The 25,519-nt window shown below is 41.2% G+C and overlaps 4 protein-coding genes and 1 long non-coding RNA gene across 10 annotated transcripts in view; 2 read left to right on the top strand and 3 right to left on the bottom strand.

The window, feature by feature from the left end:
- Positions 1-282: 282 nt before the first annotated feature.
- On the top strand, positions 283-4,297 carry LOC134213200 (mitochondrial basic amino acids transporter). Of its 2 annotated transcripts, none has more exons than XM_062691914.1 (3): positions 283-599; positions 2,029-2,330; positions 3,090-4,297. In XM_062691914.1, the coding sequence occupies exons 2-3, from the start codon at positions 2,297-2,299 to the stop codon at positions 4,196-4,198; spliced, it is 1,143 nt and encodes a 380-aa protein (XP_062547898.1). In that variant the 5' UTR covers positions 283-599; positions 2,029-2,296; the 3' UTR covers positions 4,199-4,297. The 2 variants fall into 2 exon arrangements, with proteins under 2 accessions (XP_062547898.1, XP_062547897.1); XM_062691913.1 differs by having other exon boundaries at positions 283-759.
- Positions 4,245-7,632, bottom strand: LOC134213198 (coiled-coil domain-containing protein 40). The gene is made up of 6 exons (XM_062691911.1): positions 6,675-7,632; positions 6,466-6,608; positions 5,991-6,382; positions 5,622-5,934; positions 4,632-5,407; positions 4,245-4,577 (listed from the first exon to the last, which is right to left on the bottom strand). The coding sequence occupies exons 1-6, from the start codon at positions 7,475-7,477 to the stop codon at positions 4,356-4,358; spliced, it is 2,649 nt and encodes an 882-aa protein (XP_062547895.1). The 5' UTR covers positions 7,478-7,632; the 3' UTR covers positions 4,245-4,355.
- Positions 7,633-7,757: 125 nt separating this feature from the next.
- Positions 7,758-9,386, top strand: LOC134213199 (zinc finger protein 32-like). The gene is made up of 5 exons (XM_062691912.1): positions 7,758-8,033; positions 8,095-8,327; positions 8,388-8,534; positions 8,601-8,695; positions 8,752-9,386. Exons 1-5 carry the CDS (start codon positions 7,908-7,910, stop codon positions 9,294-9,296), a joined length of 1,146 nt encoding a protein of 381 aa, XP_062547896.1. The 5' UTR covers positions 7,758-7,907; the 3' UTR covers positions 9,297-9,386.
- Positions 9,369-25,519, bottom strand: part of LOC134213202 (uncharacterized) — a 327,428-nt gene continuing 311,277 nt past the window's right edge. The window contains exon 2 of the long non-coding RNA XR_009979414.1: positions 9,369-10,344. This is a non-coding gene — a long non-coding RNA (uncharacterized LOC134213202). The remainder of the gene's footprint in view (positions 10,345-25,519) is intronic.
- The window catches only part of LOC134217389 (calmodulin-lysine N-methyltransferase), a 65,462-nt gene continuing 51,268 nt past the window's right edge, over positions 11,326-25,519 (bottom strand). For 4 of the 5 annotated variants that reach the window (XM_062696137.1, XM_062696135.1, XM_062696138.1 and 1 more), the window contains exon 2: positions 11,326-14,188. In XM_062696137.1, the coding sequence (XP_062552121.1) occupies positions 12,861-13,901 (1,041 nt within the window). In that variant the 5' untranslated portion in view covers positions 13,902-14,188 and the 3' untranslated portion in view covers positions 11,326-12,860. Of the gene's footprint in view, positions 14,189-14,281; positions 14,305-25,519 lie in introns of those variants that run through there. The other variant, XM_062696136.1, reaches the window with a different exon arrangement.

The raw sequence follows: 25,519 nt of genomic DNA, 5'->3' as shown, positions 1-25,519 counted from the left end.
AATTATTCATTTCTTTTTTGCAACATATGGAATACAGGAAATAAACTCCCACTGCATTGATCCTTATTTTTTGATTTTCGATTCAACCAAACAAATTATACAACACAGACGGATTCATGTGCACACGTAACCATAAGATAGATAACTGGGTCGTTCCCCTGCTTTGTTTTTGCTCCTTACTGTTTTCTTTGATTATTGTTGAATGTTTACAACGTAGATTACCAATCCTGGCTTGATTTAAAATCATCAAGACTCTTCTTTGCATCTATGTATGGAATACTACGAACAGGATCTACCAAGTCGGTCACAGTCTGGAAGTATACGTCGTGTAGCGCGGTTGAGCATTCCCCCTGGAACGAGAAGTACGCGGTATTAGTCCAAGACTCAACAAGAAATTGGAACTATTTTTTTAAACAGTGTGCTCGAGAACAAAAAATTAATGAAAACAATGTGTGCATAATAAATGAAACAAAGAGTACCGGATATATATTGCCAAGAAGTGCATTCAAAAGTGTGACAGTAGTGTTGGAAGGAAGTGTCACAGCTAGCATTATTTTAGTGAAAGTGTCCAGTATCCCGAAGAATAATCGAACGCCAAGGTGAGCTAGAGGCGAACACGCAAAGCGAGGAACTTGAAAACAACCAGAAATGATCTTATGGAGGAGCATTAAACATAAACTCAAACCAATTATCGACAGTTCTTGACAGTTGCGCTCGCGAAAAGATCATTTCCGGCAGCAGAAGAATCATCATACGGAGGTAAATCAACTCTATAATCTGATTTTCTATTTGTGCTATTGAGTTATCGATTAAATAGGCAAATTAGAACGAACTAATATAACAAACATATAACACATGAGATGATAAAAAAGGGTTTATAGAAAATATCAAGATGTAAGTATGACCAAAAATCATTGAAAAACTACTTAATGGACTACTTTCTCTCAGGACACGATGACTTGTAAATATAGGGGAAAAGACGGCTTTGGTAGGTTTTGTTCTATTATTGGCAGGGGGTTTTTGTCGACCGAATTTGGTCATTTATCATAGTAGAAAATAGTTTAAAACTGTATATGAGGCAAATTGACTAAAAATGCCACTCGAAATACAAACAAAATCTGTCTTCTGAACTATTACTCAAGGCGTACCTGATATCTGAGCTCCCTTAGTATCAAAGGGCTTCTCATTTCATTAGAAGGCATGGTAACACCGAACGTAAAACAAGTCCCACTGCGGAATATTTCTCACGCCTTATCATGCTTACAGGTCACACTAGTTCAAATGCTGTCGATTGCTGTAACATTATCAGGTCTGCCAAAGTTTAACAAAAAGTGCGAGCCAAAATGAAGAAATTTTCCATCATTGGTTGGAAAACAGCAGAAAATACCACCTCTATCTGGAAATGTTTCACGTCATTGAAACTAGAGATTAAAATTAATCACGGCAGAAGCCAAATTCAAATTTACTTCAGGGTGCAGAAGCACAAATCTGATCAAAGAAGAACCAGACAACAACAAGACAACTGTTTCATATTTGCTGCGTTGCAGCATTTGTTACAATATCATACAGAAAATTATAATTGAGTTTTTAGTGGAATGTCTTTACCTGTCATAAAACGAGTTGGTATTATCCCATTTAATTCATAAAAAAAATCAATTGTCATTCAATAGAAAAAACAAAATGTGAAAAAAAAATGTGAGCATTGAGTAAAACAAAGAAAAAGAGTTTAGTTAATACGTTTTTATACAAAATCAAATAATTTTGATATTTTCTTACATTAAAAAAAAACATTAAAAATCTTTCCTTAGGTCATTCACAGAAAACAATCAAGTCAGCAGTTACCTACATGTTTTCAAAGTATTTTTTTTTAAATCGACATTTTGCGAGATTCCCAAAGTCGAGCTCTCAGCAAACACATTTATATTTAAATGATTTCAAGGCTTGAAAACTTTAATAACAGTTTAAAGCCCAATAACCTATATATTCGGTAGTAAATAACTCTACCTCTCAAATCCATTCTATTTCCAGATTGCCAACCATTACTTCCGGCCAACCCAACGAACAGCAAAGCTAAACGACCATCGAAGGTCGCACACTGAGAGCTATCACGCTTTTACTAGCGCTATCACATCACATCCTGACTGATAGTTTCCCCTTTCGGAATCGTTCCTTCTTGAACTTTTCTAAAGACGCCAACGTACTCCCAATCAAAGGTTATCTGTGTATTTCGCAGTACGCGCAACTTATCAAATATTCGACCACCACAGTAACAAGTTTGAACCACCAACCGACTAAGATGGCACTTGACTTTGCTGCGGGATGTCTTGGAGGTATGGCACACGCTCCGCATGTGTATTTTTGTGCTCAGCCATTACTTGTCCTTATTAGTCGGTACGATGTCTCACGTTTCAACCATTCTGTTGCCATCATCAGTGGAACTTTAAACTCATGTTCATGTTATTTTTGTTATTGTTGTCCATCTTTTTATGCGGTTGATAATGCTGAGGGAATAACTTTATTCCCTATAAATCAGGTTACCATTGTCAAAGGTTAAGCAACGCTATCTCGTCGAGACTAATAACAGGATTGATAACAAAAAGCGCAAATTGCGCAGACCGGGATAACACTCTAGGTCCATTATGCCAAGTTGTTTGCGAACTCAGCGCCTCAAGGATTTAGCTTCGTCACCATTACTCCTTGCTCAAAGCAAAGTTTATTATTGCAGTTTGCCGAGTTTGCTGTTCATGGGGTAGCAACGGGCTATCTCCGATCGTCAGATGCATGATACTAACCCTGTTCTACAAACAATCATGACCCTCATTATAACATCAATACATCAATGGTTACCTCAGAGGTAATTAAATAATAAATGCTAATCACGGGATCATTCATACTACTGACGGGATGCTGAAACACTACAAACACGGCCTAGGCACATCAGCGTTGAATAGGACAGAGAGGTCAAACACTGGTGATGCTGCACCCTGCCTACACGTCATTAAACATCACAAATACCCATCATTATGTAACGTCCAACACAATCTTATCAATCTAGTAAAATAGTGATAAGAACTTCCAATTTATTTTAGGATGTGCCGGCGTGCTCGTTGGCTACCCTTTCGACACGGTCAAAGTCCACCTGCAAACCCAAGACTACCGAAATCCATTATACAAGGGAACATTAGATTGTTTCCGTAAAATCATTGCCAAAGAAAGTGTTCGAGGCCTTTACCGGGGAATGTCCAGTCCCATGGCAGGTGTGGCCGCAGTAAATGCGATTGTATTCGGAGTTTATGGAAATGTGCAACGGAGGACTGACGATCCGGATTCGCTGTTCTCTCACTTTCTGGCTGGAACAGCAGCAGGCATAGCGCAGAGCTTCATTTGTTCTCCAATGGAGTTGATAAAGACAAGGCTACAGTTACAAGAGAATCAGCCGAAGGGAGCTTTCAAGTATAAGGGTCCGATGGATTGTTCGCTTCACATTTGGAAAACTCAAGGATACCGTGGACTATTTCGAGGACTTGGTATTACTGCTGCGCGGGACATGCCAGGATTTTCGAGCTACTTTGTAGCCTATGAGCTGTTGGTTCGTTCTGTAGCAAACCCTTCGTCTTTTGCTATCTTGATGGCCGGTGGTCTTGCTGGAACAATATCCTGGCTTTTCACTTTCCCCATAGATGTAATAAAGTCAAGACTGCAAGCGGACGGCATGTCCGGTAAACCAAAGTACAATGGAATTATAGACTGCCTACGGAAAAGTCACGCCGAAGAGGGCCTTGCATTTCTTTCCCGGGGACTAGCGTCAACGTTGCTGCGAGCGTTCCCAATGAATGCTGTTTGCTTCCTGGTTGTTTCGTATGTTATGAAGATGTTCGACAGTCCTAATTTAAGTGTGGACTTGAATCCAGTGGAACCTTTGCTTATGGTACAGCAGCCTGCTGGAGCAGTAAAAGTGACGTTGAACCAACGACACCACGAACAACATGATCATCACATCCTGAACATCAAGCAAAATACCTTCCGATTCCTTAGCTTCCTCGGAGCATTCAGTGAAGCGGTTTGCTGCGCAGAAATGGATGAGCTAGCTCATGATTTACATCTCAATGAAGACGGTGGTTATTACTATGCTAAACTTAATGAATACCTGCAAAGTACCAACCAAGAATACTGTAAAAGGTTCCCTTTTATTGACTAGAAGCATTCTTGTCGTACCGTATTACAACAAACCTCAGTCTCATTAATGTATTGTTGATCAATCATGAAGTTTTATTAAATTATATCTCGCAAAAAAAAATCAATTACAGCAAACACTTCAATATCCGAAAACACACAGAACGGTCATTTGGTTGTATTTATTTCAAAGTTTGTAAAACTTTGGAAAGGTTGAATTTCTGATTTGGAAAGTCCAGGACAAGATTTTCGATGATGCCCACAATATTTTCATTTATCTCCCGTTGACGTTGCAAATCTGCTTGAATCAATATTTCGTTGCGGAATTTCGGAAGATGAGTAGCATTTGAAAACGCTCTATAACGCCTGGCGCGATACTGATGGCGAACGATATAATCCAAGTTCTGAAACGAGATAAGTCTCAAGTTAGGGGTCACAGTATGAACAAAAAGGCTTACCTCTTGTTTCAAAAGGGCGGCTTGCTCCACCTCAGCCCTTATCAAACTTGTTTGAATTCTTTCCTCCTCCATCTGCTGCTTCTTATTTTCAATTTCCGCTTGCAACAGTTTTTTAGCTGTATCGATTTCGATCAAGTTTTTCTCTGCCTCTGTAATTTCTCCAAAAACAACTTTCAATTTGTTTTTCAGCTCATTGATTTTGTGCTGCATCGTAGATCGGGACTTAAACTTGCTCCCATAGACCTTCTCTCTAGCGTTGACCGTATCATAGATGTGTTCCCTATGGTGAACCGTATTCTCCAAATCTGTGACTAACTTCTCCTGCATTCGTTTGAGTTGTGCGTGACGAACTTGCATGCGATGAATCTCTGCTTTCATGATTCCAATCTCGCTGTTCTGTGCGCTCTCCTCTTCCTTGAACTTTTTCGCTTCATTGGACATTTTGTACTTTGTCTCCCAAGACAAAGCCTCACGATGCTTCTCCAACACTTCTTGCTTGCACTCTTCTATTTCCTTTCCCAATTCCTTCAAGTCTTGCTCCAGGTTCAGGATGGACATCTCAGCATCTTTCAAACGTTCCGTGGTTTGCTGATGGGACATTTCACATTCCATTTCTTCCTTTTCGTGTACTTTTTTGGTTTTGAACAATTCCAAACTAACAGCATCCAGGCGGGAATTGAGAGCAGACAACGAGCGTACGATCTCACGGTTTTCATTGACAACTTCCTCCAAACGTGACTCGATCTTGATTGCTTTCTGCTCGACCAACAGCAACTCTAGCAAAAGATGGAATGGAAAAATTAGTTCAAATATACGAATCCTTATTGATTGCCAAAAAAAAATGCGCCAGCTTTTGCAACAGCGATTGAGCTGAAAGTTTCAGAGATTGATTTTTTCACCCAAAGGCACAATCCTGGGTCGTTCCCCATAGAATTTGGCACCTTTTTTTCCTCTTACAAAGCTGGGCCAATCTAATAAACATATACTCACTTTTTCTTGAATAGTTTATCTCATTCAACTGCAGAACACGCTTTTCGGAGAGATTAACCACACTATTTTGCAACTTCAACCAGGTGTCCTGGGCCTCCTTTATTTTCGCATCCAATTCCATAATATCGTGCTGCACATCGAGCAGCTTCAGATCATCTGGGTTGAGCTCTTGGCCACCAGCCTGGGTGATCAATTGCTCCAACTGGCGGTTCAATCCGTCCAGCTTGCGTAGCTTTGCCGATATAATCTCCTTGATCGTTTTGATCTCGTCATCGTACTTTCTAGCATCGGCGTCCATTGAATCGTGATCAGTCTGTAAAACTTACGCATCCAATACCTGAACAGTTTGTATTTAACTAACGCACTTACCTTCATCTTTTGAACTTCGCCCTTGGATCGCTCAACTACTCCGCGCCACTTTTCCAAATCCAGCAGAACAATCGACAGCTGATTCTCCGTATCGGACATGGAAATTTCCAGCTCGCGTCGCTTCTCCTGCGTTTCTCTAAGTGTCTTCCCTTGAGCTTCTCCAGCTTTATCGGTCGTAATCTGATCCTGCAACAACTCCAAGATCTGTTCTTCCAATTCGAACTTTTTCTGATTCTGCTTGTTCAATGTTTGACGTAACGATTTCAAATGGTTCTCAATCAGCAGACCTTCCTGTTGCGCTTTCAGCATATCTGCTTCAGTCTGCTCCAAAATTAAAGCATAGTGCTCCAGCTCACGTGAAAGTTTATCCTCTTCTTCTTGTTCTTTGTTCACTATAACCAGATAATAATGATTCATTTTCAGTAATAAGCAGATGTAATAAATGTAAAATAACATGTTCTACGATACTACACACCTTGCTTATCCAGCACATTAATGTCACCCTGAATTCTGCTCTTAAATCCTGATAATTTTTCATTTTGTTCCATCTCTTTGGCTACAGTCTTCTTGGTAATATCGGTCTTGGACTTGATGACCTTATGTTCCTCGTAAACATTCCTGTAATAAAATTTTATATAGCATCACAACAATACCTACTCTCATTGATAGATGTGTATCTCTTACTCCAAATCGTCTTTCGTTTTACACAACACTCTATCTCTTTGCTGAATAGCCACGATGACTTCTCCCCAAGCCTGAAACAGCCGTTTGTGCTCGTGTTGCAACCCTTCCAGATCAGAATTGGCATCAGCCAAGCTACGATTGATCTGCTCTGTAGCATTCTCCTGCTCTTGAATTTGGTCTTCAATACCTTCCAATTCTCGTTCCTTGCGACGCACTTCAATATCCAGATTGAACACCAACAAGTCTTTCTTGCGCTTTTCTTCGGTTGCAGCATGTTGATCCTTGACATCCTTGCTAGCAACTCTTTTTGCAACCGCTATCTCATCTTTTATTTCTTTATCCCATTTGGAAAATTCCGCCTCCAACACTGTTAAATTATCCAACTCCTGCAGATGTTCATTGTAGATCTTTTTGAACTCTTTGTATTTGCGATTCTCGTCGTCGTACTCTTTCTTGTACTGCGATGCCGCTTGTTCGGCAGCTTGTCTTCTAGCCGATACTTCCATAATTTCCTTGTTGTAGATATCCAAAAGCTCCTTCTGGCCTTCGATCTCTTCCTGAAGATCGTACAGCCGTGCTCCAACCTCTTCGGATTCCTTCTCATTTTGCTCCAGTCTATGATCCAACTCGGCGATCTCCCCTTCAAGTTGATCTTTGACGCGGAGCAAGTGAGCCTTTAAGGCTGCTTGAAATTTCTCCAACAATGGGTGGTCTTTCTCCAGAACACCGGACTGGTCCACGATTGAGCTGTTGAATTCATCAGCCTGAACGCTAATGGAAGTAGGATTTATGTCGGAATCCATAATTATTCGTGAAAAAAATATTCCCCGTTCTAACAATGACAAGAACAAATAGGCGTCGGTGATAAACAGCCTTCTTGGTTGCCTGTAGTGATGACTTCCGTTGCAATTAACGATCAATCGTGCCCATGATTTCCGTTGCTATGATGGTGAGCTCAGAGCTTGCCATAACGTGAGAGCTTGCATGCAACATTGCAACATAGTTCGAAAGCACGTGCGCTTGCAGGCACGAATATAAAAGAGAACCGCCTTACAAGCCATGCCACTCGCGGATCTACTTGCTTTCTACATTTGACAGCAGTTTCATCGATTCCATACGAAGTGAGAGCCCAAAACAAAAACAAAACGTAGTGGACCCATAAGTAATTGAATTTTTGAGACACATCATCAATGCCAGTATAAAATATATGTTTTGTTTTGGTAAATAACAGCGATGGATTATAATATCAGTAGATTATGTCGCATTTGTTTGGAGGAAGGTGTGTTTACATCGATATTTAACACGGATTTGGTTGCGATGGCACCGGCAGATATGTTGGTAATGTGTGCCAATATCAAGGTTGTACTTTTCATACATAATTTCTTCAATATTGATTAATCTGAACACATCATTATTATAGGTATCAAAGAATGATGGTCTGCCTACCACTATTTGCAACAATTGCATGTACCGGCTGGGAGTTGCATTTCACCTGAAACAACAATGCGAAAATTCCGATATGAGATTGAGGCAATACATTGGATTGATGACCGGAGTCTATTCCAATTCAATGGATAAAGAAACGATGACTGACGATTCCTGGTTAACATTGGACAAAAAGGGCGAAGAAAGTGAACGTAAAATAAATAAAAAGTAAGAACAAATGAATCTCTGTCCTGTTCATGACTTTGCTTACAACATAGTTTTTTTTAGAAAATCTAGTGGACGGAGCAGATACAAACCAAAACCACCGGAAGACCGGAAGAAAAGAGGCCCGAAACCAGTGCCTAAAATTCCTCAAACTTGTTATCAGTGTCATAAAACATTCAAATGTGCTGCTCAGCTTCAGATGCATTTAAGGTACGAAACTTATCGGATCAAATCATCGAAGCAATATCACACAATAATATCTACCTATTTTTCAAGGACTCATAGTGGAGAGAAACCTTTTTCATGCAATTATTGTTCCAGAAGGTTTGCTCAAAAGCACAATCTGTCAATTCATATTAGGACACATACAGGTTGATTGAATTCGTAATAATAAGATTCAATTTTGATCACCAAATGTTCATTCCAGGAGAGCGACCTTATCAATGTGAAATCTGCAGTAGACAGTTTTCGGCACTAGGTAATTTTCAAGCACATAAGAAAATTCATGCCAACCAACGTGACCACATGTGTCCGTCGTGCAATAAAGCTTTCATCACTTCCGGAGACCTTGCCCGACACATGGTGTCCCACTCTGGCATCAAAAACTATCACTGTGATATTTGTGCGAAAAGCTTTGGCCGTAACCGGGACATGGTCGTGCACAAGAAGAAAGTTCATTTGAACGATCGGGCCAGCGAAAACTACAAATGTATCGAATGCCATAAAGTTTTTGCTACGGTGGACAGCTTGAATATCCACATGCGCATCCACAATCCCATGCCATCGGTACCGATCATGCCTCCACCACCCCCACAGCCACAACCGCACATACAGCAACCGATTGCCATTGCACCACATCACAGTCTAGGGCCGACTCCGCTGGGCGTAGGTCTTGGAATGCTGCCCCACACTCATACCCAAAGTACTTACCATACTCAGATGCACCCCGCTCAACGATTGCATCCTTATTAAATGTCACATCCAACAAATTTGTAATTCCTTAGGATATCGTTTTTTTCGGATCGAAAAATAAACACACAAGCGTTCTATGATTTCATAACAGTTTGGATACTTTATAATCATTTGCCGAAATTCTTATAACTACCCTTAACACAACAATCCAACCTTTGCGCAGTTATGTTTTTTTTTCTTGCAATCGTACAGTCCTACATTAAAACTTATGGAACGAAAAACCTATGCTGAGATAAGATTCACTATAATACGTGAACCATACTGGAATCGAATCACTTTTGTAACTCAAGTTGCAGTCGGATGGAAGTGTTCTAGTTTTTTTACTGTTTGTGTGTATTTCATAAACGGGTATCTAAACGTTTTGCTAGAATATATTTATGACTATAAGTGCATTTGCGTTTGAATGACTACCGATTACCGTTTCGGAGACGATATAATACCTAGTTTACTTGACTGGAAACCAAAGTACTGTAATGTGTAATATGGATAGAAATAGGAAAAAAAAACTACAATTATAGAACGGTAGAATGTCTAATGACTAGATTGTTGCCTAAAAGGAAGTATTGTGCAGATGATCGTTCAGTTTTATAAGATAATGTATACCATTATTGCAGTATGACCCAACGCCCGCCATTCAAAACTCTTTTTTCTAACCCTATTTTTTATTTCGCAGATGATTGTGGATAACCAATCCAACTTCGTTTTCCCCCTTATCTCCCTAGAATAAAGATTTTTTGTTCATTTAATTATTGTCAATCTTAAGCCCAAGAAGCCTTAGGTGCCCGCCAGAGAAAACGCGACGTGCGATGCGACGCGACGTAAAAGAATAGCAATAATTATCAATGAACTACACTGTCGCGTCGCATAGCACCGTCGCGTTTACTTTGGCTTCACCCTAAGATGTCTCCATTCTACTCAATCCATAGCTGGATGAGGTCACCCACGCAGTCTTCAAAGGATCCACATATCATTTCCCACCTGATCGAACAATCTTTTACAAGCCTTCTTTTCTTGTATCCATCAGTTCTCTACAGCAGCGGTTCTCAATCTGGGGTACATGTACAAAAAAGACAAAAAAGCATAATGGTGGATCCCGAGTAGACGAAAATAGCTTAATAATATCAAATGTTGATAAGATAGCAAAATGAGATATGGATATGATTGATATAAGAGATAAAAGATCAGACGATAATATCGATATTTTGCACTAAAATATCATAAGAAGATCAAGTTATGCTATTTGTAAGAAGTGATCAATATCATGTGCCATTAGTTTGTTCTTATCCATAGCATATCTTGATATTTAAATGATATTTCGGTGCAAATTTTTGAAATTGTTACCTGTTCTTTTATCTCTATATCAATCAAATCCATATCATGTTTTGTTATTCTGTTCATAGGTTCTGCCCGGGATGTATTACAATTCCAAGAAAAACTTATTGATAAAGTTTTGATAATTGCTTAACTTTTTATTCTTAAACTTTGTGTTGCATGGCAGACAGTAAATCAAATTCTAGTTAATTGCGATAGCCTTGCCTTCCACAACCAGCATAGTTTATGAAGGACTGTAGGACAAAAGTTCAAAAAACAAAACGACGATGACACGAGAGATGCTTCCGAACTAAGATCTAGAATCCAAAAGTCCAAAGGTCTATTACAAGAGGCTTGGAAGCCCCATTTGAAGCGGCTGTTAAGTTTTTTCTCAAGAGCTTCGGAAGCCTTCTTTTCAAAAAGGCTTTTAAGAGGTTTGATACCTCCTTTCAAGAGGCTCGGAAGTCTCGTTTCAAGAAGCTCGATAGCCTCCTTTCAAGAGGCTCGTAAGCCTCCTTTCAAGAGGCTCGTAAGCCTCCTTTCAAGAGGCTCGGAAGCCTCCTTTCAAGAGGTTCGGAAGCCTCCTTTCAAGAGGCTCGGAAGCCTCCTTTCAAGAGGCTCGGAAGCCTCCTTCAAGAGGCTCGGAAGCCTCCTTTCAAGAGGCTCGGAAGCCTCCTTTCAAGAGGCTCGGAAGCCTCCTTTCAAGAGGCTCGGAAGCCTCCTTTCAAGAGGCTCAGAAGCCTCCTGTCAAGAGGCTCAGAAGCCTCCTTTCAAGAGGCCCGGAAGCCGCCTTTCAAGAGGCTCGGAAGCCTCCTTTCAAGAGGCTCGGAAGCCTCCTTTCAAGAGGCTCGGAAGCCTTCTTTCAAGAGGCTCAGAAGCCTCCTTTCAAGAGGCTCGGAAGTCCCCCCTCAAAAGGCTCGGAAGCCTCCTTTCAAGAGGCTCGGAAGCCTCCTTTCAAGAGGCTCGGAAGCCTCCTTTCAAGAGGTTCGGAAGCCTTCGATCAAGAAAACCCGTAAGCCTCTTCAAGATTCTCAGAAGCATAGAAAATTAGAAAATTCACTTACTAGAAGAAAAAAAACACTATCAACTGTTACGTTCTTTGATCTACTACTTTTTTATTTGAAACTTTAATAACTGATTTTTAAGTTAATTACAAAGTTCATCACTTTGCATCTACTTCTTCTTATCAAATGATAGAGGTTGTACTATGAATAGGCTATTAAGCACCTCCAGTTATTTTTATTGAGCGTATTTCTACGTTTTTTCTGCTAAAAGAATTCGAGGACGACACTTCCCATTTCCACCTGAAAATTTCGTAGACTGGACCGGGAATCGAACCCAGCCATTTTCAGCAGGTTATTGTTTATTTCTTCTTTGTATCAACGTCGGTTGCATTAGCTGCAAGCATTCCTACGATGACACTGTTGATAGAAAAAAATACACGCTTGGAAGAAAATAGAAACAAAATACGCCTTACGGTCGAGAGTCTTGAACAGATAATATTTTGCATGTATGTTTACCCCATTTTACATCTAGGAAAGTTGTATTAGTACGACGCAATGGGTATAAACCATACAGCTAAAAGTAATGTAAATATTATATAAAAGTAATGTAAATAATGTAAAAAACTTTTAAAATTTAACTGGGCCTGCTATTGAAACAACCTGAAATTTTTTTGGATATTTTTTAATGATAGTTTATGTTTTTCACTATCTTACAAAACTGAATCGATCCTGCAATTAGATAAAAAGAATGATAAATCCTAAACTTATATAGCAATGGGAAAGGTCAGTCTGAATGGGACTATAATCTCATATAACTCGGGTCAGCACGTCCCTTCTGTGTGGTAGCCACGAGATATAACTTTATCACTAATACTAAATAGACCTATCAATAATCAACGTAATATTCTACCGCATTGGTTTATTTCTCGAGGATATCGTACGTAATTGACTAGAATGCGCTACCTAAAATAATCCGTTAAGGTGCAAAAGTGTGTTTGGTTTTAGATTTTCCCTCAAATCCATGGTGCTTGAGTTGTGAGTGAGATTCCCACTTGGCGCTTGGCTTTCATAGAGGGTTCGAGCAGTGGCGTAGCCAAAAAATTGGTCTGGGGGGGGTTTCCTGAACATTTTTTTTTTGAAAAAAAAAATTTCTTCCAAAAATGTTGTCTCTGGGGGGGGGTTTTATACCCAAAACCACCCCCGTGGCTACGCCACTGGGTTCGAGTAATGGCCCCAATTGCCGACGCAATTAGACATGGCGTAAATCGTAATCTTTTTTGTACATTTTTATCAACAACGGATAGTGAATGTTCTCGTCGTAGCCGTCAGTTTTGATCATCTCCTGATGTTTCTCCCAGATGGCCTTATTGTAGGAGTACAGTAAATCGTAGTAGAATCCACGAGCGACACATTCATTGAGAAAATGTGTCAGGGTATGCCCGCGGCGAGGAGCTGTTATTAATGCTACGCCCTCATCAGCCAAAAACAACCAGATGGCATCGATTAAGTGTGAACGAGATTCATCAAAAAACAAACAATCTGCCGATAGTATGAACTGGTACCGTCCATGATCGGAGTTAGTTGTGCACTGGGTGAGATACACTGATTCCCATTTCAGGACCGAAGTCTTAATCGTACAGTTAAACTTATTCATGTTCAAAGATTTTCTAACATTCTCCACGGATAAATCATTGCCGTCAGTAACGTGAACAAACGATGGATTACCATATTTCGCTAAAATAAGTCCAGCTAAGCACGTCATACCGCCGCCTAGCTCCAAAACATTGGTATTTTCGAAAATACTTAACCGAGATAAAATGAAATAAGCTAAGGCCTCTTCCGAAGGCCACACACAGATGTTGCCAGTATTGTTGAACCCGATCAACTCCGAAGCCGTCCAAGGTCTTTCTCCAATCAGCCGTATTTTCAATCTGTAACGGTCGGCCAATCTGTAGACGAATATGTTATCATCCTTCTCATCGTACGCTCTATCGAACTCAATCAAATTGAACTTTGAAAACTGATCATCCTCGCTAGAGTCATGCCGTAGTGCTTTAGCCAATAGCTTCCACCGTCGACGTGCGTTCACAGTCTTATTCTGTCCATCATTCCGCGTGCCGCTACCAAAAATGTGGCACCCGTTCTCGCTTACCCCATCATCACTCCGTTCCTCGTCACAAATGCCATGGCGCTCTTTGGCCGCAATGGTTAGCTCTATCGCCGAACCCGTCGTGATAGCGTTGTACTGAGATTTAATTAAATAACTGCGCCCGTCTTCTGACGTTGACATCACCTGTTGTCAATCTTTCGCTCGGTATCTTTCGTCGCCGATGTCGTCGTCGTCGTCTGTTTGGTAGACTTTGAAAATGATTCTATGGCATAGCAAACTGCAGCTCCCCGTGCCTGCCGACAATCTTTGTCAGCAACCGTTCATCTTAGAATGCCAACCGACCGGGGATCACCGTTTGAACTTTCGCTCGTTGTTGATTTGAGGTCCAATTAAAAATCTTCGTTCGCTTGATCTAACGGATACGACGCGGCGCTCGCTTAATTTGTAACATCCAGGTACATCGGTTCCTGTAACGAAAAGAGCACATCAAAATATACATTTCCATCGGTTTATTTATATCGGAGAACCTTTCAACGGTACAAATGATAGAATAAGTGCACCTTAGTGATGGACGCGAAGGCTATCATTGGTCCATCACGTGGCACTCGAGAGCAGAACGCAGTGAAAGCAACTGAAATCGAACCCTTTTACCGCGCAATCAATAAAACCACTCAAACGAAAATCCCTGCCAACAAACGGTACGATTGCGTACAACAACGACGTATGGTGGTATTAATCTATGAACCGAATGATTGAAATGTTCACTGGTACTAGAATGCAGCAAATTCTTTATAACTGGATGTGATTTGACTATGAACTTATCCTGGTGTCCGTTTAAAAAATAAAGATGATCCGAATTCTTTTATGTTTTTAACTCGCTTCTAAAATTAACGCAACCGAACGTGGATATCCAATCGCTGTTGTATGTACAGTAGCTGAATGAAACGTTATCACTTTGCCAATCAGTGATATAAGTACCTTCAACCTATCTCCCATTTTATGTGCATAATTTTTAAACTCATCCTCATGTAACAAGTTAATAAGAATTACATACAGGAAAATTTGAAAAATTGATCCCTGATGTATTTTTATTTCTCGTACAACAACGATTTCCAATGTTGTCCACGTATCAATCACATTGTCGCATATTTGGTAATTTAGTCTGGGTTACCCGATTGTGTGCTGTGCATATAAATCAATTTCTTGATGAAATTATCATCAGAGGCCGTGCTTAATTGATACCACTTGAAATCCATTTTGAAGCCAAACAGCTTTGCAGCACTGTGTTTTCTGAAATTATTTCACCACTTCTCTGGTTCACAATAGCTTCGAGTTTGAACTTCTCCATTCCAACAGTACCGTCGGGAAATGCTTTTTTGCCAATTAGGGGCTGCTTTGGACATAATTCATCAAAAGTGATAACGTTAATTACCGTCGTCGGGGGTGACAATGGGTCAAATGGGGGTGAGAATGGGTCACTGTTTTAACTACTCAGAATGCTTGTAGAATGGATTGAATGTATCTGGGGGCAAGAAGACTAAAATATAAGAGACCTTTTTGAACGATTTTGCTCTTGGACCTCCAGGCTGCCGGTGAGAGCGATGACCCATTCTCACCCCCAGACCCATTGTCACCCCCGTTTGCGGTACTGTTTTATTTCCATTATCCCTATTCTGGTTTTATGTTGACAATTGGATTTGATGGTTGATAATTGAATTTAGTATTTTCATCGTTAGTTTTTTTTGGTAATCAAAAACCCGGAGTCAAAAGAAGCTCCATCCGACGGTATTGTAGATATAGGGTAAGACGGTACAATACCCGGGCAGACGCCATGAACAGAATAACAAAACATGCTTTGAACTTGATTGATATAAGAGATAAAAGAACTGGCAACAATATCAACAATTTGCTCCTAAATATCATTTAAATATCAAGTTATGCTATGGATAAGAACAAACAAATGGCACATGATATTGATCACATCTTACAAAGAGCATAACTTGATCTCCTCATGATATTTCAGTGCAAAATATTGATATTGTCGACTGATCTTTTATCTCTTATATCAATCATGTCCATATCTCATTTTGATATCTAATCAACATTTGATATTATTGAGCTATTTTCGTCTACACGGGTATGCCGCCCCCCCCCCCCAAGGGCAAAACCTCGATAACTTTTTACTTTTCCTCGCAGTTTATGCAAACTTTGTGTTATTTGGTAGTGCAAGAAGTCGCAAATACATTGCCCTTCAGTAGTCATATAAGAATATTACAGATAACACGTAATAATGCTTTTTTGAAATGTCGTGAAAAAATTGATTTCAAAAAGTGCCTGGGCAATACGCCCCACCTTACCCTAAGACGTTTCATAGCCCTTCATTAGTATTTTATCAATCCCATAATAAAAAGGTTCCAAATCCTTATGTGCTTGACATTACAAAACCAATATAAGTCCATTTAATCAGGTTTTAATTACTACTTGATACTTGATACTTGATGGGCTACAGCTCTTCGATGAACCTACGCCGAATGGAGTATCCTTCTCCACTGGACTCGATCCTGGGCCAATCGCTTCCAGTCGCCCTGAACATTGAGCGCCCTCAGGTCCTCTTCAACTGCAAAAAGCCATCGTGTACGCGGCCTTCCACGAAGCCTGCGGCCTCTTCCGGGTTAAGGTTTTAATTACATTTCAATAATTTCCATATAATTTGGAAGCAACTGCTGCAAGCTCGCCGCCCTTGTGTCTTGTTGTCCTGCCTACACTGGGGCATTTTGGCCAGTGAAACATATTTTCGAAAATCGTTACTTTTTTGAAGATGGAAGCAATTTTATATCATATTAACCACTGAGAAAAGTTATTTTGTTGCCAAACTGAGTGTTCCAGTGTAAGTTTTGCGGACAGTATGCTAGCGTCGCTCCAGAATGTTGAGCAAACAAACATTGAAAGTTACATCAAAACTGTAACTTTTTGTATTTTGCAAATATTTTCATTATGCAATACAAAAATACTTCCACATTCACATAGTACGATGGTTTTACAAAGGGGCAGCAGGGACTATGACCAAGGGCTTGACGATCCCTCCCCAGGCCATCTGCGAGTTGTGGCGCCTGCCTAGGATGTGGTGGGGTTTGACAGTGGGCCCTGTTAAACCTCTATAAAAAGCTGCATGTATCCGCAAGTAGGCTCCGCCAAAGCGACTGTGTGCCGCTCAAAGCGCACAAGCCCAAGTCCTGGTGTTAGGTGGGACGCTAAACAGCCCTGACACGACGGCCCTCCGGCGAGACAGGAGGTTTGCGCAGGCCCAATAAGCCGCATAGAAAACCAATCATTACGAACAATATAAGAGATAATGCGACTCGATATAATCGGCAAAGACCTAGGCGACGAATAAAGGATCACGATTGGAAGCTTGGAACATGGAACTGCAAGTCGCTAGGTTTCGCAGGTTGCGACAGGATGATCTACGATGAATTACATCCCAGCAACTTTGACGTCGTGGCGCTGCAGGAGATTTGCTGGACAGAACAGAAAGTGTTGAAAAGCGGGCATCGGGCGGCTACCTTCTACCAAAGCTGTGGCACCACCAACAAGCTGGGAACCGGCTTCATAGTGCTGGGAAAGATGCGCCAACGCGTGATTGGGTGGCAGCCAATCAACGCAAGGATGTGCAAGCTGATGATTAAAGGCCGTTTCTTCAACTATAGCATCATCAACGTGCACTGCCCACACGAAGGGAGACCCGACGACGAGAAAGAAGCGTTCTACGCACAGCTGGAGCAGACATACGATGGATGCCTACTGCGGGACGTCAAAATCGTCATCGGTGACATGAACGCGCAGGTAGGAAGGGAGGAAATGTATAGAACGGTCATCGGACCGGATAGTCTGCACATCGTATCGAATGACAACGGCCAACGATGCATAAACTTCGCAGCCTCCCGCGGAATGGTAGTCCGAAGCACCTTCTTTCCCCGCAAAAATATCCACAAGGCCACATGGAGATCACCTAACCAAGAAACGGAAAACCAAATCGACCACGTTCTAATCGACGGTAAATTCTTCTCCGACATCACGAACGTCCGCACTTACCGCAGTGCGAATATTGAATCCGACCACTACCTCGTTGCAGTATGCCTGCGCTCAAAACTCTCGACGGTGAACAACACGCGTCAAAGTCGGACGCTGCGGCTTGACATTGGGCGGCTACAAGACGGTAGACTAGCCCAAGAATACGCGCAGCAGCTGGAAGTGGCACTCCCAACGGAAGAGCAGCTGGAGAGATATTCGATCCGCCATTGGTAGCACCGCAACCGCTGCACTTGGCACGGTGCCCCCGGATCAGAGAAACGACTGGTATGACGGCGAATGTGAGCAGTCAATAGAAGAGAAGAATGCAGCATGGGCGAGATTGCTGCAACACCGCACGAGGGCGAACGAGGCACGATATAAACAGGCGCGGAACAGACAAAACTCGATTTTCCGGAGGAAAAAGCGTCAGCAGGAAGATCAAGACCGTGAAGAGACGGAGCAACTGTACCGCGCTAATAACACACGGAAGTTCTATGAGAAGTTAAACCGTTCACGTAAGGGCCACGTGCCACAGCCTGATATGTGTAAGGACATAAACGGGAACCTTCTTACGAACGAGCGTGAGGTGATCCAAAGGTGGCGGCAGCACTACAAAGAGCACCTGAATGGCGATGTGGCATACGAAGATGGCGGTATGGTGATGGACCTGGGGGAACGCGCGCAGGACATAATTCTACCGGCTCCGGATATCCAGGAAATCCAGGAGGAGATCGGCCGGCTGAAGAACAACAAAGCCCCTGGGGTTGACCAACTACCAGGAGAGCTATTTAAACACGGTGGTGAGGCACTGGCTAGAGCGCTGCACTGGGTCATTACCAAGATTTGGGAGGAGGAAGTTTTGCCACAGGAGTGGATGGGAGGTGTCGTGTGTCCCATCTACAAAAAGGGCGATAAGCTGGATTGTAGCAGCTACCGCGCAATCACATTGCTGAACGCCGCCTACAAGGTACTCTCCCAAATTTTATGCCGTCGACTAGCACCAATTGCAAGGGAGTTCGTGGGGCAGTACCAGGCGGGTTTTATGGGCGAACGCTCCACCACGGACCATGGGTTCGCCATTCGCCAAGTACTGCAGAAATGCCGCGAATACAACGTGCCCACACATCATCTATTCATCGACTTCAAAGCCGCATATGATACAATCGATCGGACCCGCTATGGCAGCTAAAGCACGAAAACGGATTTCCGGATAAACTGCCACGGTTGATCAAAGCGACGATGGATCGGGTGATGTGCGTAGTTCGAGTTTCAGGGGCATTCTCGAGTCCCTTCGAAACCCGCAGAGGGTTACGGCAAGGTGATGGTCTTCCGTGTCTGCTATTTAACATCGCTTTGGAAGGGGTAATACGAAGAGAAGGGATTAACACGAGTGGTACAATTCTCAATAAGACCGTCCATCTATTTGGCTTCGCCGACGACATATATATTATGGCACGTAACTTTGAGAAGATGGAGGAAGCCTACATCAGACTGAAGAGGGAAGCCAAGCGGATCGGACTAGTCATCAACACGTCGAAGACGAAATACATGATAGGAAGAGGTTTAAGAGAAGACAATGTGAGCCACCTACCGCAAGTTGGCATCGGTGGTGACGAAATCGAGGTGGTAGAAGAATTTGTGTACTTGGGCTCACTGGTGACTGCCGAAAATGATACCAGCAGAGAAATTCGGAGACGCATAGTGGCTGGAAATCGTACATACTTTAGACTCCGCAAGACTCCGCTCCGATCGAATAGAGTTCGCCGCCGTACCAAACTGACAATCTACAAAACGCTCATTAGACCGGTAGTCCTCTACGGACACGAGACCTGGACGATGCTAGTGGAGGACCAACGCGCACTGGGAGTTTTCGAAAGGAAAGTGCTGCGTACCATCTATGGTGGGGTGCAGATGGCGGACGGTACGTGGAGGAGGCGAATAAACCACGAGTTGCATCAGATGTTGGGAAAACCATCCATCGTTCACACCGCGAAAATCGGACGACTGCGGTGGGCCGGGCACGTAGCCAGAATGTCGGACAATAACCACGGGCACAAGAAGGCGAGGTGCGCAGCGGGCAAGGTGGATCGATCAGGTGGAAGATGACTTGCGGACCCTCCGCAGACTGCGTGGTTGGCGACGTGTAGCCATGGACCGAGCCGAATGGAGAAGACCCACAGGCCACTGCGGCCTTAGTCTGAATAAATAATAATAATACAAAAATCTCAATCATATTGATAATATTCACATTTCAAAAAATGGTGATATTCTGTTGCCGGAAAACTCATGAGGCAAAAAGCCTTTTAGTTGGCAGCTCCTAGGGAACAAAGCACCACGCGTCGGCGAATCAGCATTCTGGTATGGATAGTGCGTGGAGACTAGAGTGGCCCAGCCTAGTATGGGGAGAAAAAGAAGTCGTCAGATTCTACGGGGCACCCCCCAGGATTTTGCCTTTGGGTAAGAACACCATTCTCTGAAAATTTCAGCCTGATCGGTTATTGCATAAGCTGGCGCAATTGATAATAGGGGGTTTCAGCCGAAATATATGGGAAAATACACCTCTGTTACTATTTCGTACAGGGAATTGGATGGAAGAGCCCGATTGAGCCCAGATTTGCAGGAATTGAAGTTAACATGCCCATGAACAATTCGACATAAAATTCTACTATTACTATATAAACTTTAAATCAGTTTTTGGCTGATTTATTTGGAGTTGGGTTGAGCACTTTGAAATTCATTAATTGCCATGAAAACATACGCATGCAATCAAAGGTGCCTGCGATGCGTGATTTCGCGCGCACTGAAATATAAGTAACTGCACGCGCGCCACAACACATATCGCAGCTATCTTTGATTACATGCGCTTGTTTTCAAGGCAATTAATGAATTTCAAAGTGCTCAACCAAACTCCAAATAAATCAGCCAAAAACTGATTGAAAGTTTATTTAGTAATAGTAGAATTTTAAGTGTCGGGGCCCTCCTTAGCCGTGCGGTAAGACGCGCGGCTACAAAGCAAGACCATGCTGAGGGTGGCTGGGTTCGATTCCCGGTGCCGGTCTAGGCAATTTTCGGATTGGAAATTGCCTCGACTTCCCTGGGCATAAAAGTATCATCATGTTAGCCTCATGATATACGAATGCAAAAATGGTAACTTGGCTTAGAAACCTCGCAGTTAATAACCGTGGAAGTGCTTAATGAACACTAAGCTGTGAGGCGGCTCTGTCCCAGTGTGGGGATGTAATGCCAATAAGAAGAAGAAGAAGAAGAAGAATTTTAAGTCGAATTGTTCATGGGCATGTTAACTTCAATTCCTGCAAATCTGGGCTCAATCGGGCTCTTCCATCCAATTCCCTGTACGAAATAGTAACAGAGGTGTATTTTACCATATATTTCGGCTGAAACCCCCTATTATCAATTGCGCCAGCTTATGCAATAACCGATCAGGCTGAAATTTTCAGAGAATGATTTTCTTACCCAAAGGCAAAATCCTAGGGGGTGCCCCGTAGAATCGGACGACTTTTTGTATCCTGGGCCAGTCTAGTGGAGACGCAAGTACATTGTAGGTTAGTGCCACTAGGGCGTTTTGCCTCGCCAAAATGTTAGATGTTTCTTAAAAATGTGGAAATTTTCGCTTTTTCCGACCTTCCCATACACTATTTTGAAACTTTTTTTAGTCTAAACTACAAAATTTTAGATCTAGTCTTGTTATGGCCATCCTAATGACGGTAAATATGAGGGAAACCACAAAAGACGTTTTGCCTAGGGGGGGGGGGGCGTTTTGGGGCCTCTTCCCCTAACAACCTAGTGCAGAAATTTAGCGAGGCGACTTATTAGGTATATTTTATGTTATTATTTGTCATACCTATTTACCCGCCCCGGTTACAAAAGTCCAAGAAAAGTCTAAAAATCGTATATTAAAAAAGTTATTTGAAAATTGTGGAATTGTTTCCACTTTTTCAGTTTCCAAATTTCGAAAGGCCCTTCAGCTCTAATAATCCAGCTTAGCTTTGACTGACTGTATATCTATGGTTGCTAATCCATGATTGACCAGAATCAGTGAAATTCCACAATGAAACAACTGAACGGCTGACGGGGATTAGTCAATCATTCTCACTGTGCAAGTCAAAGTCCTTTAGCCGTGCAGTAAGATGCGCGGCTACAAAGCAAGACCATGCTGAGGGTGGCTGGGTTCGATTTCCGGTGCCGGTCTAGACAATTTTCGGATTGGAAATTGTCTCGACTTCCTTGGGCATAAAAGTACCATCGTGTTAGCCTCATGATATACGAATGCAGAAATGGTAACTTGGCTTAGAAACCTCGCAATTAATAACTGTGGAAGTGCTAATTGAACACTAAGCTGCGAGGCGGCAATGTCCCAGTGGGGGATGCAATGCCAATGAAGAAGAAGAAGAAGTTTAAGTAACTCAATCAATATTGAGGATTCACACTGATAAGTGATATGACCGTCACGGCACTGTTTCTCTAATGATTCATTTAGAAAAACTCCATGTAGTTCGAAGAACAATCTTTATGGCCGCATTTGACCTGTCAGCTTTTCCGATTCCAGTAAACCAGAAACAAATAAGGGGAGTTCAATGGGGAAAATTGCAATATACGATGGGCAATGATAATGTACCTTGTACCTAATATACCTCATGGATTAGCAAAATTTATCTGCCATACTGCACGTGTTTTCAAAACACTCATCGGTTTACTACACCACGTGGCCCTCTTGTTTTCCGATTGCAATTCCGACTACTTCAAGGCTGGGTTTTATAAACTAAACGAAGAATAATAGTACCTCCAAACCACTGACAGACCCATTCTAAAGTTCGATTTTCTCTTGATCCTAACAGCTCCGATAGCGATTTTGACCTTTGATCCATTTCAGAGTTAGATTTTCTTGAACCTGAAATTTGTTTATGATTTGTCACGATTATAAAATCCCACTTTCCATGATATATACTTTAAAGTACGTCAGTTCCTTCATTATGTGCAAGAAACAGCCGTTATGGACAGTATAAGCTGAAAAGATTCATGAATAAAGAACTTTTAGCAATTTCAGAAATGACCTCAACTCTGCAAGGTCCCTTACAAATTTTGCCATATTTTGCAAATACTAAAAAAAAATGTCGCAAAATTTCAAAACTTTCCAGGACCATACCGTCGAATACTGCTTGTTATTTTAAGCATGTTAAATCCACTAGACTTTTAAATCTTACTTTTAGGTGAGATTCAAAATGAAGTTTGAATGTGAAATATTGAATCAATTATTCTGCATTTGAAACCTACCTGAATGCACTTAGTAGCGATACTGTCTTTTTTGCATTTAGCCAAGACACCAGCCTTGTATGGTTTAATGCACTATTTTCTTTATAAGTTTTAAACGTAATGGTGATCCATGCCATGATCGAATGCTACTTTATTGCAAGCAATTCGATTAAGGTTATCTATATGAAAAGTTGGCTAATGCTTTTCTTTCTTAGCTGTTATACTTGGAATAAAAATTGTGTTAAAAATGTGGTTCACAAAAAAATGTTTGAACATAGTTGCATAAAATACCAAGACATTTATGCAAATAAATCCCTGCTACAGACTGCTTCTTCATATAAACCTTGCAAATGTAATGTTGAATACGCACCGATTTAGACCAGTTCTAGATAACAAATTTTACCATTATTATTATACCTATTATTATTATTATTATTATTATTAAAGTTTGATGCTAAGCTCATATAACAACGTCATAAACATCTTAGAAAACTGTAAAAGGGACGGACATACATTTTTCTGAATGCCTCTTATACAGATATTCCCCATAGTGCACTGACGTGTGGAATCCCTGGCTATCCGTTTCTCGCCACAACAAGTGGCACAACTATTTGCATGCCTAGTTTTCTACCTTCTTCAACGACGCGACGCGGCAACGGGTGTGACAAAATTTATGAATGAATTTTATTTTTGATGCCACCCCCATAGATCGTACCACGCCATGCACATTATTTAGCTGCTGGTGGCAGTGGTTTTGCTCTGTTACTATTTTACTGTTATTTACTGTCGCGGGTAACGGTTTTCCATTTATATAATTTTTGTTGACTGTCTGATTGGCCTCTTCGGTTTGTGAATTGTAAGCGGCGAGACGATAATGGTGATACATAAGATGGGTTGACATAAACACGTATTTTCAATCCACCGAGATCCCAGTATTTTTCATTACTTTTCACGAGGAGGGCACCGCCGAGTCTCAGCAAAAATATTTTGTTTTTTTTTTTTTTCAAGATCCCAGTAAAATGACGCTGTTAGACGGAACATGATTTGCTACATACAGCTATATACCTATCAGAAAACAAACGTAATGTTTACCGAATTTCAAATTTCAGTTGCACTTAGATTTTTGATTATATTTTGAGTTTAACATAGTATATCTTATTTATAGTTTCACTTAATTTATTTTTTTACACGGTTGGATTTTAGCCGATTATGATCATACCACAAAAAATCAAATTCAGGTGGTATTTCAAAAGCTGTGAAATTTCAGGTTCACCGAGAAATTATTAAATACCACCCGTGTAAAAAAATATTAGGTGTATATCAAATATAACTTCTTGTTCTTCTTCCATGGCTCTACATTCCAACCGGAACTTAGTATTCTATTAGCATTTCCTCAGTTATTAATTGAAAGCTTCATATGCCCGCCATTGCATGAGTAAGATACATACTACATACTGGCAAGTATAATGGATACACTATATGTCCAGGGAGTTGAGAATGTTTCCCACCCGAAAACATCCTAGACCGGACCGAGAATAGAACTCGCCATCTCCAGATTGGCAATCCCACGTCTTTGCACGCAAGGCTAATTGGAACTGGAGTGACTAAAAGTTTCCCTAAGTTTTGGCCTTGCTTCTATGTACGTCATAGCTTTTAACGATAACTCCAAACATAAATTCCATATAGAAGGCCCAGCACTTTGATAAATTTAGAAAATTCGTTGAAAAGACAATGGACAGAAGGGGTACTTAGTCAAATGTGAAATTCAACAGGAAATTTGGTCAAAAAGTGTCGTTCGACACACCATTTTCAAAAACATTGATGGATAAAGTGGAACGTATGTCTTATTTCATGATAAAAATAATGAAATAAACTAACATATTTTAAAATGACAATAATAAAAAAAATGTAGTAGGTATTTGAAATGCCAGCATACTGAGAAGCTTATGAGAAGAAATTTGAAATTCAATCTTAGTAGGCTGATAGGGAATTCTGGATTGTTCGAAGGGTGAAAATAAATGTTGATCATTCATTCAGTGTTCATTTCTTGGAGTGTAAGCACGCTTTCCAATTTTTGGAGTTGAAGACAAATTTTCCGTTGATTGAAGAGCGAGGATTTGTAAGGCTACGACACCAACAATGCAACTTGATGTGTAAATAATGTTTTTCTTATCACATGTATACGTACAAATGAATATATTCGAGTCTGACTAGAAAATAATATAAGACATAAAGTAAATTTGTAATGAAGAGGCTCCCGGTACCATTATGTTGCTCGAAAAAAGGAAATGTAATATTTATTTATTTATACACTTAACCAGCGACTGCTAGATTTTCTAACAATTCTGTATAAGAACCTACCAGAACCTGTATAAGGGGGCGTCATACGCGAAAATGATCAATTTTCTCAGCTTTTTATTATCGCCAAATCTTTATTCGATTTTCCGTGGATTTTG

This window comes from Armigeres subalbatus, chromosome 2 (assembly GCF_024139115.2).
Source record: "Armigeres subalbatus isolate Guangzhou_Male chromosome 2, GZ_Asu_2, whole genome shotgun sequence".
In the NCBI taxonomy this organism is placed as follows: Eukaryota; Metazoa; Arthropoda; class Insecta; order Diptera; family Culicidae; genus Armigeres; species Armigeres subalbatus.
This window is presented reverse-complemented; position numbering and strand designations above follow the sequence as displayed.